The 18,358-nt window shown below is 38.9% G+C and overlaps 2 protein-coding genes and 1 pseudogene across 2 annotated transcripts; all 3 read right to left on the reverse strand.

Moving 5' to 3' along the window:
- Positions 1–437: 437 nt before the first annotated feature.
- LOC127227615 (olfactory receptor 2D3) lies at positions 438–7,853 on the reverse strand. Its single transcript, XM_051191989.1, has 3 exons — positions 6,930–7,853; positions 5,259–5,313; positions 438–454 (listed from the first exon to the last, which is right to left on the reverse strand). Exons 1-3 carry the CDS (start codon positions 7,851–7,853, stop codon positions 438–440), a joined length of 996 nt encoding a protein of 331 aa, XP_051047946.1.
- Positions 7,854–12,898: 5,045 nt separating this feature from the next.
- LOC127227616 (C-terminal-binding protein 1-like) lies at positions 12,899–14,433 on the reverse strand (annotated as a pseudogene).
- A 2,968-nt stretch (positions 14,434–17,401) lies between these two features.
- LOC127228131 (olfactory receptor 6) lies at positions 17,402–18,358 on the reverse strand. Its single transcript, XM_051192606.1, has one exon. The coding sequence runs from the start codon at positions 18,356–18,358 to the stop codon at positions 17,402–17,404; it is 957 nt and encodes a 318-aa protein (XP_051048563.1).

An 18,358-nucleotide genomic window follows, 5' to 3' on the forward strand; every position in this document is an offset into this window, starting at 1 on the left:
GAAAAAAGAACTTTGAATTTTCTTCATAAAAATAATGATGAAGATTTAAGGAGATTGATTATTAAGTACTTTTGATGTTTTTATTTGTGTATCAGAGAATTGCACTGGATTTGTTAGATATGTATCTTTCAAGTAAAAATATAAAAGTAAAATCTAAGATTGGTGTAGAGAAGAACCACATGTAACAAGATTTAAAGTATCATAATTTTATATTTTAATTGTCCTTATTTGATGTAATTATACAATAAGAAGACATAAAATATTTGACCAATATATACAGAATTTCAAATGCAAACTTAATATAATAGATATATATGCATTAATGATTTAATTTCTTAAACATTTGCATATTCTATGAAATTAAATATTCTACATATTTGTCTTCCATTGGTCTATTTATCCGTCTATTCTTGCAGCTTTGATGGTAAAAAGCTTCCCTAAGTATTCACCAAAACTGAAGAATAAAGAGAAGGTTAAGAAAGCTAAAGACTTTGAGAGTTAAAATTTACATTTCTATAAATAGTACTTTTCTATATGTATATAGTAATAGATGCTACTGTTAAAAATAAAAATAGAGGGAAGGTCCACGGGTCCCCATCTGACCAAGCAATCCAGAGTCTGCTGGCATCGCAGTACTAGTCCCGCCTCCACACATCGGAAGAGGGAGTGTGTCTGACACACCAGCACCATCCTCAGACCCATCAGAGTATTGGACCTGCTTGCATCCACTGGAAGAGAACCTTGGACCCGTACCCACTAGAAGAAGAGACCCCACCAGCACCCACTGAAAGAAGAAATGGGAGGACAACAATATCAGAACACATTGAACAACAGAAAAACCAATATGATGCCACCAGAATCTAGGGACTCAACCCCAGCAAGACCTGAATATCTCAACACAGATCAAACCAAAGAGAAAAATCTTAAAACCAACTAATAAATTAAATTTTAAAAAAAATGCTTTGACTCTAAAATTTAAGTTGAAGAACAAGTTACTGGGGAAAAGGATTTCTATTTTTGTTTCCACAGAAAATGAAAAGATGTGGATTCCTTCCAGACTAATGTGGTTTGATCAAGCCAGACCACCTGAAACAGAGTACCAGGTGATCCTACATTCAAAACAGCTGGACAAAGCAGCCTTACAGACTACAGCCAGGATTTCTGAATCTTCTTCGAATCCCCCATGACAGCGCCCCTTACCAGCAGGAAGTAGTTTGGAAAGAACAACACCCAAATTCCTAAATATTGTGTATAAATGTTTGTTTTCATTTAATTGGACTTTGTTATATAAAATAAAATAACTAAAAAAAAATCAACTTCATGAAGAAGATACAAAACTTGAAAGAGGAAATGAGAAAATCCTTTAAAGACAAACCAAAAATTGCAAGAAAAAACTTCAAACAATGCAAATTCACAAAATCAGAAATAAAAAGGGAGACATAACAATGGACACAGAGAAAATAGAGAGAATCTTCAGGTCATAATTTGAAAACCTATACTCTACAATTTAAAATTTTAATGGAAATGGACAAATTTCTAGATAGATATCACTTACCAAGATTAAATCTAGACCAAATAATCCATTTAAATATACTTATAACCCATAATGAAATTGAAGCAGTTATGAAAAGTCTCCCAACCAAAAAAAAGCCCAGAGCCAGATGGTTTTAGTGCAGAATTCTACCAGAAATTCGAAGAACAGTTAATACCTGTACTCCTCCAAGTGTTCCATACAATAGAAGTAGAAGGCTAAAATTATAAACACCAATGACAGTTCATGCTGGAGAGGATGTGGAGAAAGGGGTATACTCCTCCATTGCTGGTGGGAATGCAAATTCATACAACCACTTTGGAAATCAGTATGGCGATTCCTCAGGAAAATGTGAATCAGTCCACCTCAAGATCCAGTAATTCCACTCTTAGGCATATACCCAAAAGATTCACATTTATACAACAAGGACAGCTGTTCAACAATGTTCATAGCAGCATTATTTGTAATAACCAGAACTTGGAAGAAACCTAAATGCCCCTTAAATGAAGAATGGATAGAGAAAATGTGGTACATTTACACCATGGAGTTATACTCAGCAGAAAAAAAAACAAAGCAAAACAAAACAAAACCAATAGAATCATCTTGAAATTCACAGGCAACTGGATGTAACTAGAAGAAACCATCCTGAATCATGTAACCCAATCACAAAAAGACAATCACAGTATCTACTCATTCATATACAGATTTCAGACATAGAGCAAAGGATTACCAGCCCAGAATCCACACCACCAGAAAAACTGGGAAACAAAGATAACCCTAAGAGAGACATACATGGTATCCCAGAGAAGGGGAAAGGGACAAAATCTCCTGAGCAAGTTGAGAGCATGGAAGAACTTCCTATACTTTTATAACATGTTCTATCAAATCCACTCATTCCCTCTTCTCTGATTCCTTCCATTCTCTCCCACAACTTTTTCTTTCAAACTTTATGTGCTTTCTTTTCATTACAATAAAATTTAAAACAAACAATATTGAGTCCACTTAATGATACCTTCTCTGCAAGGATATAGGAACATCTACTAGGGTATTGGCAGGCTTTCAGAGCTCACATTCCTAAAGAAATTATTCTCCTGTCCCAGAAGCCATCAATTTACAGTAGTTTCTAAGTGAGGAATGTGAGGATTGGTGTCTTGAAGTCCTTGAAGATGAAGTCCCATCTATACCAGGATTCTGACTGAGTTGATCTTGTACATATAGTCCCAGTGGCTGTAGATTCCTGCGCACAATTATTGTCTAGTAAACACTGTTTACACTCAGACACCCACCACCTACAGCACTTACAATATTTCTGCCCCCTCTTCTACAATGGTCCCTGAGCATATGACATATGACCAAATGCCCCATTTATAGTAAGCATTCCATATTCATATGAGTTCATTTTGAACATGCTCTCATATATTACATTTGATAATTTCAGTTATAAATTGTTACAAGACCCATTCGTCCTAAATTCATTCAGAATACTTTGGAAATATTAGTATAAAATAAATTTTAATTCTTCTGCTTTATATACATATTAGTTACATATTAGTAGATTTACATTTTTCAAGATCTTAACTGTGGGGAGCAAGACTGACCCAAGAGTTTCTCAGAGACCCTGATGGAAGGACAAAGGGAATTTTAGTTCTCTGTCCTTGTATGAATAGACTTGGAAAGGCTAGTCTAAGGCTAGAGCCAGAGCATCAATGTAGTCTGACTTTGGCTTTTGGGTACCTGACTCTTTCCCCTAGACTGTTGTTATCACTCCAAAGACAGTTCTGTCTGAGGTATCTTGTGTTCCCTTTGCCAGCATTGTCTCACTTAACTTTCTTCTGACCTTGGGCATTTTTCTTTCTATCTTTCTTTCTTTTTTTAAACATGAAATAAGCTATTTATCAAACCTTAACCCAAGGAGGACCAGACTAGTAAATCAGTCTTCAGATGTGACTGCTTACATATTTTTCCACCTGTGGTTTTGGAGGCTGTTCTGAAACTAACTCTTGTAAACCAGGCTGGTCTGGAACTCACAGAAATCTGCCTGCCTCTACCTCCCAAGTGCTGGGATCAAAGGTGTGCGTCACCACTGCCCAACTAACATATTCTTTTTTTTTTTTAACATATCGATCCCAGTTCCCTCTCCCTCCTTCCCTCTTCCTCTTCCTCCCTCCCTCTTATGCCCTCCCCCCACCACCCTTGCCTCCCACTCCCCCCCCCACTCTACATGTAGGATGATGCCTTCCAGGAGGGGTCATCTAAATCTGTCAAGTCATTTGGATTAGGGACTAGGACTTCTCTCCTGTCTCTAGGTTAAGGGAGTATCCCTCCACAGCGGATGTGCCCCCAAAGTCCTTTTGTGCACCAGGGATACATCCTGGTTCCACTGTCAGAAATCCCTTAGACTGCCCAGGTCTTCTAGCTGAGACACATGTTCAAGGAGTCTGAGTCAGTCCCATGCTGGATTCCCAGCTATCAGTCTGGGTGTCCATTAGCTCCTCCTTGTTCAGGTCAGCTGTCTGTATGTGTTTCTGCAGTCTGGTCTTGTTCTCCCTCTTTGCATCTAGATTTCAGTTGGACTCAGTGTTTAGTTGTGGGTGTTTGCTTCTGTTTACATCAGCGACTAGATGAGGGCTCTGTGATGGTGGATAAGTTAGTTGTCGATCTCTTTATCAGGGAAGGGCATTTATGGTAGCCTTTCCACTATTGCTCAAATTGTTAGTTGGGGTCAGTCTTGTAGGTCTCCGGACATTTCTCTAGGTTCAGTTTTCTCTTCAAACCTATAATGGCTCCCTTTTTTATGCTCTCTCTCTCTCTTTCTCTCTCCTCTCTCTCTCTCTTTCTCTCTCCTCTCTCTCTCTCTTTCTCTCCTATTTCTCCTCTTACTCAATTTTCCTAGTCCCACATGCTTTTCTCTCCTCCCTTTCTCTTTCTCCTAGTTCCCTCTCCACTCACTGCCACCAACCCACTCCCCAGATGCTCAGGAGATAGATCTTGTCCCTTTCCCCTTCTGTGAGGGACCTTATATGAATTTCTTAGAATCCTCCTTGCATCCTAGTTTCTCTGGCAATGTGAATTATAGGCCTGTGAGGACATGCCCATAAAAGTACAGGACCTTGGGCATTTTTCATCTTGCAAATAGTATACAAGATGCTGTACTTCCTTTTTCATCATTCTAGGTTTTTTCTCCTTTTATTAAAAATAGAACCCTTTCTATTGAAATGTACTCTGACTACAATTTCCCTTCCCTCAACTACTGCCTTTTCCTCTCCACCTACCCTCCATGTGGATCCACTTCTTTTTGCCTCTCCTTAGGAAAAAAAGAGACTGCTAAGAGATAACAATAACAACAAAACATAACAAAATAAAATATAAAATAAAACAAAAACTATCATATCAAAGTTGGACAAGATAAACCAATACAAGGAAAATAACCCAAAAGAAGGCACACAAATCATAGCCACACTTGTTCACATACTCAGTAGTCCCATAAAAAATACTAGACTGAAAACTATAATATAGACACAGAGGACCTGGTGCAGACCCATGTAGACCCTGTGCTTGCTACTTCAGTCTCTGGGTTCATATTAGCCTTGCTCAGTTGATTCAGAGGGCCCTCTTTTCCTGGTGACCTCCATCCCCTTGTCTCTTGCATTCTTTCCACCTCCTCTTCCACTGGGTTCCCTGAGCACTGAGGGGAGGTATTTGATGGAGACATCCCATTTAGAGCTGCTGAAAGAAGCTTCTCTGATAATAGCTGAGCAAAGCATTGATCTGTGAGCATAGCAGAATATCATTAGGAGTCATTTTTATCATTTTTTTACTGATCAATTGCATTTTGTTTTACCCTAAGTCTCTGGGCTATATAGTCTCTTGTTCTTGGTCACATAAGCAGCATCAGGTATGGGTTCCATCTCATAGATGGCCCTTAAGTCAAACCAGTCCTTAGTTGGTTACTCCCACAAGCTTTTTTTTTCCAATACAGGGTTTCACTATATTGCTTTGGAGCCTGTCCTGGAACAAGCTCTGTAGACCAGGCTGGCCTTGAACTCACAGATATCCACCTGCCTCTGCCTCACAAGTGCTGGGATTAAAGGCATGTGCCACTAAACCCCAGAACCCCTATAAGCTTTGTGCCACATTACCCTAGCATATGTTGGAAGCAGAATGATGCTATAGTTCTTAAAAAATTTTTTTGGCAGAAGTCATCAGCTTATGCAAAACCTCCTGGTTCCCCAGCTATAGCTTTTGTTGCTTTGTTTCTTGTCTTCTCTATTTTTTCATTCATTATCCTCCTACTAATCATGTTTATTCCTGCTGGTTTGGGTCACTTAACTTCAACTTCTTTGAAATACACATAGGTTAGAGATTTTTCCAGTGTCTGCTAAAAGAACTCCAACTTTCCTCAAAAGCTCTATCTCTTTCTTTCAGATGCACTTGAGTCCATGTTGTCTTAAAACATGTATATAGCAACTCAATCAGAACATACATATTGTCCATGAAGAATCACTCTACACATGATGCACATAATTCATCCAGGATATCAACACTTGAAATAAACTTCTTTGGACATGAATAACATTCTGTAAACATTGAATCTGGAATGTCCCTTTAATTTTTCCCTCTCCTTCCTCATTTTTTGCCCATAATCACTTTGTTTTTAAAAGAATGAGGGACAAGTTCCAATTATAAACAGCTTATAGGAAAACAGAGTGCTTTTTGTACTTTTCCCACTTTGTGAGAATAAAGGGGGTGTCCTAAAATAAGCAGTGATGTTATTTCATGAGAATAATCCTTACAAAGGGCCCCCTGATACAAATGTGGGACAAGATATATGTGAGACAGATATATCTAAGTCTGAGAAAACAAGCACAGAAGATGGAATGCTTCTGTATCATCACAGCCCTCCCAGGAGAAACGGAAGAGTACAGAGGAAAATGCAAATATCATTCTGCATTGGGATCCTGAGTACTTTGATAATTGGTTAAGAGCATCACACCCAGTAGCTTGGATCTCTATGGATTAAAACTATATCCTCTAAAAAAAATGGCTAAGGATAATGGTAGGAAGATATGATTTTGGCAAGTAGCTGTAGGATTTAGAGGAAAAAAAAGAAATATCCCTGGGTGGAAAGAAGTTGGTTTAGCAATGCTGTCGTTTATAGAATTTTCTCAATATTTTAAATTTATTTATTTTATTTATTTACTGTCAGTGGGAAAATTGTCACAAATTAAATGAGCTAAACCCACAAATAATAATTTTGTGTGGAAACAAACATTCCTTGGTAAATATGACTTAACTTTACTCTCAGATTAGAGATAGTCCTCAATTAAAGCTGTTTAAACCATTGATGAACTTCAGAATGGCCTATATCATGATTATCTCCTATAGTCTTTTATCTTATCTCTCTTTTAAGAACTTTTCTTAATGCCTCCTTCACATCCTTGTTCCTTAGGCTATAAATGAATGGGTTCATCATGGATGTTACAACTGAATAAAATACTGAGATTACTTTATCCCCTTCATTCATCTTTTTTGAGTTTGGCCGCATGTAGGTAAATATTGTTGAGCCATAGAAGAAAATAACAACAATAAAATGGGAACTGCATGTGGAGAAGACTTTGAGCCTCCCCTCACCTGACTGTATTTGAACCACTGTGTAGATAATATTCCAGTAGGAGAAAAAGATGAGAGAGACAGGACCTAGGAGAATTATTACACCCATTGCAAAAATGACCATCTCAGCTGTATAGGTTTCTTCTGAAGCCAGCTTCAAGAGTGCAGGAGGCTCACAAAAGTAATGATTGATTAGATTAGTTCCCTGGTATGGCAAACATAAAGTAAATGTGGTATCTACTACAGACACAAATATTCCACTAGCCCAGGATCCTACAACTAGCAGAACACAAACCCTGTGTGTCATGATGGTGGAGTAGTGCAAAGGCTTGCAGACAGCTATGTAGCGATCATAAGACATGACTGCTAGAAGAGAACTTTCTGTACACCCCATTATGAGGAAAAAAAACATCTGCATTGAGCACCCAGCAAATGAGATGGTCTTTCTTACAACTAGAAAATGGACTAGCATCTTGGGAACAATAGTTGTAGAGAAACAGAGATCATTCAATGACAGGTTTTTGAGAAAGAAGTACATTGGTGTATGAAGTCGAGAGTCAACATGAATGAGGAGTATGATAAGCAGATTTCCAAACACAGTGAGCAGGTAGATGATAAGAAATATCATAAACAGCAAGATCTGAGTCTGATGATCTGAAGAAAGGCCCAGTAAGATGAACTCAGTCAGATAAGTATGGTTTTCTTTGCCCATGAAGGTATATTCCTACAAATTGGCATACATGGAGCAATCAAACGTTGACTGTGATGGTCAAATCCAGAAAATAAAAATGTCATGGGAAGAAAAAAAGTTTTAGGTTAAAAAGCATTTAAATAAGCATTTAAGATGCTGGATTTTTTACTTATTGCATCCCTATTTAATCAGGACTCTCCATGCTTTCCCAACAATCCTTGATGACAGAGTACTATCATCTATGGGGCCATTGTTCAATAGTTGTATGGATAATGTCAGGAAACATCTTCAGAGAAATCCTAAGTTGTTAATCTAACATGAAAAATTCTGTGTTGCGAGAAACATCAAGACCAGGGATCAGGGGTACAAATATATTAGATGACTTTGGAAATAATAAAGTGTCCTTACTTTGATGAAAAACTCTTAGTGTTCCTTTCCTGTTCACTGATCACAGAGAATATTTTAGCCTTGATTTAATCAAATATCAGATGGAAATCGTCATCTTCTCTATTTTCTTTTCATAAGATTCTGTATCATCTTACCCAGCAAGTAATTGATTAAAAAGTTATATATAACCTTGTCATGGTCTAGAAACAAATGGAAGAGATATGAGCAGATTTAGGGAGTATCACATGTGATAAGGCCTTTCATGAGTCCAGAGGCAGTCACAAGAATTGTCTGAAAAAGACAATGTCTTATGTGACCTAAAAGTGTTTAGTCTCATTTTTGCTGCAGTTTGACAGACTCACTGTGTAATTGACAAGATGTGTGAATTGGCAGGAAATCAGGAATTTTTGTAGTGTTTGGTAGCCATGCAGGATGCACAGTTACTATCTACAGTTTGGTATACATCTGCAACAAACAAACAATGTAGATACAAGACAAAGGATATGTCCTTTGGATACAAGATACTAAATTGGATGCAAGATAAAGGATAAGCTACCAGAAAGGGATAGAAAAAGTGAAGGGTGGAACACGAAACTTAAATGTTCCTAGGAATGCCTGAAGTGCATTTTAGAATGAAAGTGATGTCAGAAAAGAAAGTCAATCCTACTGGCTAGAACATACTAAGGCAGAAAATGTCAGAGACTACAAGCATATTTGTGTATACACATGTGACCCTCTGTTATGGTGTACAGTAGGAGAAATGTGAACAGATTCATTGAACTGAACCACTGGCCATGAATTGCTTAGTGTATTTTGAGGCAAGACCACAGAGACAGTCTTCAGTTAAGGAATTCCCATCAAGACTGGACATGAACTGGGTCTAGTCTAATCTATGGAAGGGGGCAGACCAGCAAGATCATGCAAGAAAGCACATTACAGAAACCAGTGCAAGTGAGAAAGACCTTGCCCTTCACTTTAGTTTCAGATGACAAGGGGATCAGCAACAAAGTCAGTGCCATCCGTAATCAAAATTAACAATATTTTTACAATATTTTCATTGGCAATGAAATATTGTTAGTGGATTGACATTAATATTTCTTAATTGGAAAAATAAAAGAAAATACTACTCTTTGCAATAATAAACCATGGTTTCAAGAAAATATTTGCTTCAACATGTATGTGCATTTTTGAGTATACATCTTGCTATAATATAAAATGAGTTTCTTATTAAATTTAATATTGTAAGCTTTAGAAAGAATCTTGTTGTAAGTTCAAAATGCTTAAGGATATCAACAAAAGCTTCATTGCTGATCCCATTTTTTAATAGTTTTAATAAGTGGACTTCCTATGTTATATTGTAGTGCAATTTTATGCAATGAACTGTGCCTATTCCTATCATATTCATAAATCTGATAAATGTTAATATGTGCATTCATTAAGTATTCATGATTATAATGTTCATAAATATATGGCCCTAACATGACTCTAAGGTTTTCCAGGTTACTAACACTAACTTAATACTAACATCCCATATATCTACATCTCTTGACATGAAAGAAATTTTCAAAAATTTTGACTAGCTGCATGAATAAATCAATGAATACAGGAATTATTTCCTCAATATTGTCATGTATAATGCATGTGCATTCAATTATCCCAAGCATTGTTTGCCCTATTTAAAGCATAATTTATATTCAAAGTCATAGCTAATGTTTTTATTCATAAGTTATCTCTGTAGAATTGGGAAATCTTTTGACAAGGACCACAAGTCAACCCATGCCTCTTGTGTATATGGAAAGAACCACTGGCTGTTCTTCAGGTGAGATGGAAATGTGCCTTCAATTACAGTAAGCTTCTCTTTCTTGTTATAGCCCCAGGCAGAGGATACCAGGCAGAGGATATCATTCTCTACACATTGTTCTACTTGTGCTTACAAACCCCACAAAAATCAGCATTAGTACTCACCGGTTCTAGCCTCCTCCAACTTGCCAGACTAGTCAATTGTACACAGCTAAAGCTCTACGTTGTATTGTAAGAAATTCCCTATATTTTCAGTAGGCTCCACAGAGAACAGACACTAGAAAAGTAAAAAAAAAAAAAAAAAAAAAAAAAAAAAAAAAAAACCAACACTGTGGATAAGACTGAATATTCAAAGAGCAATGAGATACTAGTAGGTAGAAAAATGATGACTACTTTTTTAAAAATTATCCATTTATTTTCTTGGGAAGATTTTTAGAATCCAAGCTGGCACCTTTATAAAGAACCAAGATTTCTAAAGTTAAGGATTCTAGAGAAGATAAGGGAAAATAAAAATATCCTATCCCAGACTGTGAGTTAAAATTGGTATTTGGACTCAAGCTTTCTGGGTTTGAGGGTAATCCGTTTCCTTCAAGTTCGTCCTCCTTGTTCACCGCAACATGGTTCTCCTTACCCAGAGGCTTGGGATCACTTTGTTCTAGAGAAGAGAAAGCACAGATGAGGAAACCTCACACTGAGTACATTAGACTTCTGGAACTCTGAACTGCAGATCTGGAGCTAGGGCCCAGTGATTCTCAGGCTTTTCTCCTGGCAGCTGGGCCTCTCCTGGCAGTAGACCCCATTATCAGCTCTTACTGCTGTTGGCTGGTGTACACAGGTAGCTTCCAAGCACCAACCATGGTCTCGACTCTTTTTCAGAGAGAGGAGTTCTTTAAATATTGAGGTCTTGGGGGAGAATTCAAACAAGATATTCCCTGAGGTTCCTCTTGGCAATAACAATAACTTACTTTATTTCCTTTTCACATTATGAGATACCTTGGGACATTTTGTTTTGTTGATTTTTTTTTGTAATCATAGCTTGAGTTCTATGAAACTACTTTCCAATTCTTCCCTAAACAGCAAAAAGTTTTGTATACTCTGAGTCTCAGAATGTCATAATAGGATTACTCTACCTGCCCCTGCTCTATGTGTGGCAACAAAGTGAATTGTAAGTAAACTACATACAAGCAGGCATCTCAACATCATGACATATATATATATATATATATATATATATATATATATATATATATACACACACACATATATATATATACATATATATATATTTGCATTCCTTTTATTGGTTCTCTAAAATAGTCAAAGGTTTACCTGAAAACTCATGAGTACTGTTAAATTATTTTAGCTTGCATATAAAAATATGACAAAAAACCTGTTTTTGGTCTGGTACAATTTATCGAAATTTTGCAATTATGTGTTCTTTGTATCAACTTTATTTCTTTTACATGAATATATGTACAATATGGAATAAATTTATTACTAAATTCCGTACATCTACCTTCTTTTAATTCTTCTAGTAAAATAATTATTTGTATGAATTTTATAATTTTCACTAGGATAATTTTAATTCTACTGACTCTTTAATCATTATTTATAAGTCTTTTTAATAAGAAACTTGTAGATGTTGATAAGTTTTAAACAAGGTGAATGAGAAAGAAAATTGATCAAGAATGGAAGACTTCACTCATGCTTGTGACATTCATACAGGTCACAAACATAGGCAAGTGTTAGAGTAAACTGTTATCATTACAATCTCTTATTGTAGAAAGAGGAACTAAGTGGCTTTTTCTATGGCAGGTTAAAGAGCGTCAAGGCAAATACAATGAAATAGTGCAGGGCTCTCTCTTGTACCTCATCCTGAACCACTTCACCATGTATTCCACTAGCACTAAGCACCTTTCTACCAGAGCAATCAGGGCCACGGGACAGCAGGTTATAAAGGGTCTCTTTGTTCTCACTGCTTGGCTGAACTTGAACTGAGCAGGCCTGAAGAGTGTAAGAGTGAATTAAAGTAGATTCAATGACATAGAGTCATTTTATTAGCTTCATTTTAAAGGATTCTTAATTTTTTTTTCTGGCTTTTTCTGGCATTTTTATTTCTTTAAAATAATTCATACAAATGGTTACAGTCACAAACATGATCGTAACCAAAATATTGCTAGCCTACCACATCAGCAGGACGGTACCAAACAGGCAAGGGTCTACTAATCCCTGCCTCCACCCAGGACAGACACGGATGGTCCTGAGCACAATGGACACTGCAAACACTCCTCTGAGCCACTTCCGATGCCATCTTCATTTGGAACAAAGGGGTTCATGCCAAATTTAGGGAAAAACGGCCTTTGTTGTTTTTTCTAAATTATTCTAAAAAAATACAAGCAGGTAGTTTTTCTAAATTATTCTAAAAAACAATACAAGCAGGTAGAAAAACAATGCACTATGTGGCATAAAAAGAAAAACGGGAAGGATTCATTGTCCTGAGAAGTGTGCCGACGGCCACATTCCAGGGCACGTTCCAGGGAAACGGAAAAGGAAAAATAATCCCAAACTGACTTGCTGAATGCTCCCTCAAGTTTTCTTTTTGTTGACAGCTAAGCAAACAAATCTTTTGTAATGTTCTAAAAATTTATACACAGACAAGAACATTTGTGATAGAATTAGCTACTAACTTATTTTGCTTAACGAGAAACGCAAAGAACACAGGACAGTGAGCCAGCCCACAGGACAGGACAACTATAATCGACTTGGGGATGTGCCTCCTCTTGCCCTGCCTAGTGCATGCCAGGGCCAGTCTCTGGAGCACCAAGGCCCATACTGGATGCCACCTCTGCACACTTGGGTCCAAGGGCATGTGACACCTTCTACCAGGCACCAAGGCTGGAGAGCTCCTCACAGGCTACAACTGGGTCACTCATATGGTCTCTATTTGCCTCAGGCTTGACAGTCTGACAGTGGGGTGGGTGGGCCACGGGGGCGGGGGCAGGCCATGGGACAGGGACATGGCGCTGGGAACAATACCTTCTACCGCAGCTGGGATGCCAGTGGGGGCCACACTCGCCACACCTGGAGGGCACCTGCTGTAGGCAGCCTCATTGAGCTCAGGGTGCACCACAGCAGGGTCCATGCTGGTCCAGTGGGTGGCAGCTGTCAGGTGGTCCTTGTTGAAACAGTTTTTCAAGCTATCTGGGATCCCACCTGTGATGGCTCGTCAGATTTCATGAGCTGCCTCCTCTCGCATCTCAACGGATGCCTGCTCACTGTATCATGCATCATGAGGGGTGAAGATGAGGTTGGGTGCATCCCTTAAGGGTCCCTGGCTAAAGCTGAAGGGCTCTGATTCATGCACGTCCAGTGCTGCGCCACGGATCCGTCATTCCTTCAGGCCAGCGCCTTCTCGTTGACCAGGCCACCACAGGCTGTGTTCACCAGGAAGGCTCCTTGTCTCAACTGCTTGACAGTGAAGTCATTGATGAGGTGGTGGTTGTACTTATTGAGGCTGCAGTGCAGGGTCATGCAGTCACTGTGGAAGAGCAGGTCCTGCTGTGTGCTCACACGCTGCAGCCCCAGGGCCAGTTTGATGCCATCAGATAGGTATGGGTCATAGAAGAGGACTTTGAAGCCAAAAGCCTTTGCCCGAAGTACCACTGCCTCGCCCACAAGACCTAGTCCAATGATGCCCAAGGTCTCTCCACGGATCCTGGCAGCTCCTGAAGCCACCTCTCGAATCTGCTCTACACTCTGGACCCGAGTGCATTCCCGAAGTGCCTGATGCAGCCAGGTGGTTCGTTGGTACAGGTTCAGGATGTGGCACAGGGTGGAGTCTGCTGTCTCTTCCACAGATGCTGAAGGCACATTGCACACTGCGATGCCTAGATCCCCAGCTGACTTGATGTCAATGTTGTCAAACCCACTGCTAATTCGAACAATAATTCTGAGGGCTTTGAAATTCTCCAGATCTTCTCTGGTCAGTGTGATGGTGCAGTACATCAGGGCAACCACAGGCTCATTCAGTACCTTCTCATGGATCTCCTGTATGAACTGTGCATCACAGAAGGCTACTATGGTCACATCCTTCAGGATAGACATCTCCACTGTGCAGTTCTGGCCATCCAGCAGTGCCACCAGGGGCCAGGGGTGCAAGGGCCCCTTCATGATGAGAGGTCGGACACCTGATATTGCTTAACTGGGGCGAGGTTTCCACGACCATGAATTCACCAGTCCAAAGCTTTTGTTTTCAGAATCCCCAGGCTGAACCACGTTCTGTCACGGAGCCTCATCCCATGTCTTATTGTCTCCAACCAAAGCTCTCAGGCTTTCTTCTCCACAGCAGCCACTAAAGCCTGCTGCATCTGGTTCAAAGAAGCAGGCCCTTGATGAGCCAGTGCAAGCTGCCCATTCAAAGGCCTGGGTGGCAGCCGGCCCCATGAGTCAGGTGCTCTCCACTGCCATGAGGCCTAAGCCTGGGGCAACTTCAGCACAGTCTGCTGCTCCGCCCCGCTGCCTGCGCCCTGCTGCCCCTGTGCGGAGCTGCCACCGCACCACCAGCGCGCTCCAACCAGGCTTCTTAATTTTTAAACATCAAATCTTCCCTAGTGACAGTAGAACAGGATTGTGTAACTTGTGTAAGTTTCCTCTTGTTTGAAGTACTCTAGTCCCTGAATTAGTACTAGGATGAATGATCTCAGTTTAACTGGTGGCCTCTGTATATGTCATGTATGTATCAAGTATTTTTTAAGGAAATTTGTAAAATGCTTCTCTGTGGCTTTTTCAGACATGGTTGTGTTATTTATCTCTTCTTTCTTCCTCTCCCTTTCATAACTCTACCTCCATCTTCTCTAGTTAAAGTACCCCTTCACTTTCCTCTCCACCTCTTCTGCCAACTCCCCCTCCATCTCCCCACTTTCCTCCTTCATACAAACTGTGTTCTACTATCCCCCTATCTAGAGTACAACCATGGTCCCTCTACACTTCCCTAGCTTCTGATATCTCTGCAGATTATATACTCAACTCTAAAGGGATCATGGGCTACTGAAGATGGGAAGAACTGAGGGGTATATATGATCAAGATACATTGTGGACATATATGAATGTTCAAAGAATAAATACAAACTTTTAAAAATACATTGTAAGACCCTCAGAATGAGGAGTCTCCCCATTTCGGTCATTCCCCCAAGAACTCAATGTCCAGTCCATTTGATGCAACACACAAAAGGCTTTAATGAACGGAAACGTTTGGGCAAATGGGCCCCCTCAGCACACAGGCTAGAGAGAAGCATCATTCTCTGGGCACAGGCGTTTTTAAAGGCAAAACCCACAAGCTTAAGGAGGGGCCGTGACCCTCTGACCATTGAGTATGTGACCAGAGTCATGGGCTCTAGCATGCTCTTTATCATTTTAGATGGGCTCACTATTTAGGGTGTGCTAATCAATCTTGCCTAAGCAAACAGGTGTTGCAGCTATCTCTTTGTTTCTCTAGGACCCTGCTGACACATTGACCTGACCGGAGGGGCAGTTTGTTCCCCCTTGAGTTTCCTGGGGGAGGGTGACCTTCTTGGTATCTGGCTATCTTAGGGCCTTGTAAGGCAGAGGTTACAGGTGGTTAGCAAATTCCAGGAACTAAGTCATAGTGGCCTTGGTCAGCTTTCTGGGTCAGACTGCCCTTCATTTCAATTATTTGGGTTCCATTTCATTTCTTTGCTAGTTTAAGTCTTTCAACATTAATTTTGGAAAGTACGTAAAGGGGGTCTGAGAGGACTTGGAGTGGGTCAGGAACAGGTATGATCCAAATATATTGTATTTGTTTTTAAAATTTTCCAAGATGAATAACAATTTTCAAGGAATAGAAATGCTAAATGTAAAAAAAAAAAAAGTATTCCTTTATGTGCTGCCAATACAAATCATATACAAATCATTTCAACTTTAAGGACACAATTCACAGAAAGTGAATGAATAACAAAAAAATGTACACCAAAAAAAACAGGGATAATTATTTATATTTCAATAAAATAGTCTTAAACTTAGAAGTATAAAATGACACAAAGTTTTTATGTCATTTATAGTGAAGAGGTCATTCAATATTTGTAACATTTATGAATCTGTATAGCAGTTATGAATCTTATTTTAGGTACAAATAAATGTAAAAGAAAAATATTAACAGCATGAATGGTAGGTAGGTAAAAAGCTTAAAGGCCAAAAAAGAGCTAAATAAATATACATAGGAGAGATGTTACCATATTTGATAAAGCTCCTTAACCTGTATAATGTTCATTCAGCATTATAACTCTAAATACAAAAAGATAGGACTTGTATCAGCAGGTTAATAAAAAGTAAAAGTCAAATCAAAGATGAGGGAATGAACAGTCTAATTAAAATATATGAAACGTGATTCCAACATGCTGACTGCAAACAGTACACCTGCCATTTTTAAATTCTTAGCACATCATATTCCTTGAATTCAATCATTCATCATTCCTACTGACCAAATACATCCCATTTCTCTTTTATTGTCTTATCCAATATCTACCTGTTCAAAATCAAAAGTAAAACTTACTAAAATGTTAATATATTATAAAACTTGGAAAATTCCTCATATCCAGGCAAAGTAGTGCCTGATTAAAAAAAAAAAAAAAAAAAAAAAAAAAAAAAGCACTTGTTCTGATGTCAAGGGCAATGCTGTTTTTGTTTTGTTTTTTGTTTGTTTGTTTGTTTCAACCTGAAATAAATGTGCTTTACTGAATAGCCAAGCCATTTCTACTTTCCTACAGTCAGTTGGACCTTCCACTTTTGAGAGAATAAGTAAAAAGTGTGTGTGTGTGTGTGTGTGTTCATTTTCCCTACGTCAAGAGAAGGTAATGCATGTACTAGTTTATAGTATTCCTATTACAGTTAAAAGAAAATGTTCTCTCATTTACTAAATTTTAAAACTGAGTTGTGGTTGACTATAGAAGCCAGTCTCTACCCCACATAAAAGATGATAATCCATACCTATAAAATTTTCCAGAGACCTCTCTTTGTGTACCTCAGCTAAGTCAAAGATTTTTAAAACAGAATAACTCAAAATGGAATAACCTCACCAGAACTCATCAACAGTTTATTAATAACTGATTATTTATTCAGATTATTTCATAGGTAATAAATTGCTTTACAATTGTTTTGCTAATGTATATTTTAACTAAATGTGTTTTATAAAAAGAAAAACATTTAAGACATGACAGAAAAAGTAGTTTATGATCTTTTTGATTTTTAATTTTTTCTGAGTCCTTAAAGTATTCCACTAAGTCAGTATGTTTACAATTACAGAATTTCCTCCAATAAATGTGTTTTTTTTTTTTTGAGGCTAAGTCATGCTGAAGATCTAAGTCACTTCAGGAAATAGAATCTCCCAAGGACAGAGCTCTGCCACCTGCTATGGTTTTCCTGATGGCATCTTTGACTTCTTTGTTCCTCAGGCAATAGATGATAGGGTTGAGCATGGGAGTGAAGACTGCATAGATAGCTGAGATCAATTTGTTAGAATTAAATGAAGCAATGGCCCGAGGTCGGACATACATGAAGATCACAGCTGTGTAGAAGATGACCACCACTGTAAGATGAGAAGCACAGGTGGAGAAGGCCTTCCGCTGCCCAGTGGCTGAGGGTATATGCAGTATTGTAGAGACAATGAAGGCATATGAAAGGACTGTGGCTGAGAGAGGAAACACAAGGATGACAATGGCTAGAGCAAAGTCTACTGTTTCAGCCATAGATAAGTCCATACAGGCAAGTTTAAGAATAGGTGACACGTCACAGAAAAAGTGGTTCAAGATATTATTACCACAGAAGGCAACTCGGGAAATAAAGTATACCTTTGCCATGGAGATGGTGAAGCCACTCACCCAGGAACTGATGGTCAGCTGAACACAAAACCCTGTGGTCATCATTACTGGATAACGAAGAGGCCAACATATGGCTACATACCGGTCATAGGCCATGGCAGCTAAAAGCACACATTCTGTACAGGCAAGGGATATGAAAAAATAGAGCTGGGTCATGCATCCCAAGAAAGAAATGGTATTGGGGTGAAATAGGAATCCAGTCAGCATCTTAGGGACAGTGACAGATATATACCAGGCCTCCAGAAAGGACATGGTGCTAAGAAAATAGTACATGGGTTTGTGCAGGGACCCAGTGACCCACACAGTAAGGATGATGACCAGATTCTCCAAAAGCACAAACAAGTATGTTAGGAAGAAGATAAAGAAGAGCAGAATTTGTAGCCAGGGAGCAGTAGGGAAGCCCACGAGGATGAACTCTGTGATGCTGGTAAAGTTTCCCTTCCACAT

The sequence above is a fragment of the Phodopus roborovskii genome, unplaced genomic scaffold (assembly GCF_943737965.1).
Source record: "Phodopus roborovskii unplaced genomic scaffold, PHOROB, whole genome shotgun sequence".
Classification (NCBI taxonomy): Eukaryota; Metazoa; Chordata; class Mammalia; order Rodentia; family Cricetidae; genus Phodopus; species Phodopus roborovskii.

Bases quoted from the DNA above. Each gene is read 5' to 3' on its own strand.
- LOC127227615 (XM_051191989.1), bottom strand. From the start codon at position 7,853: ATGGGCAAAGAAAACCATACTTATCTGACTGAGTTCATCTTACTGGGC. The intron at 5,314-6,929 runs ATAAGATAAAAG...CTAATGATATTC, and splicing joins GAAAAGTTCTTAAAAGAGAG to TGCTATGCTCACAGATCAAT.
- LOC127228131 (XM_051192606.1), bottom strand. From the start codon at position 18,358: ATGTGGAAGGGAAACTTTACCAGCATCACAGAGTTCATCCTCGTGGGC.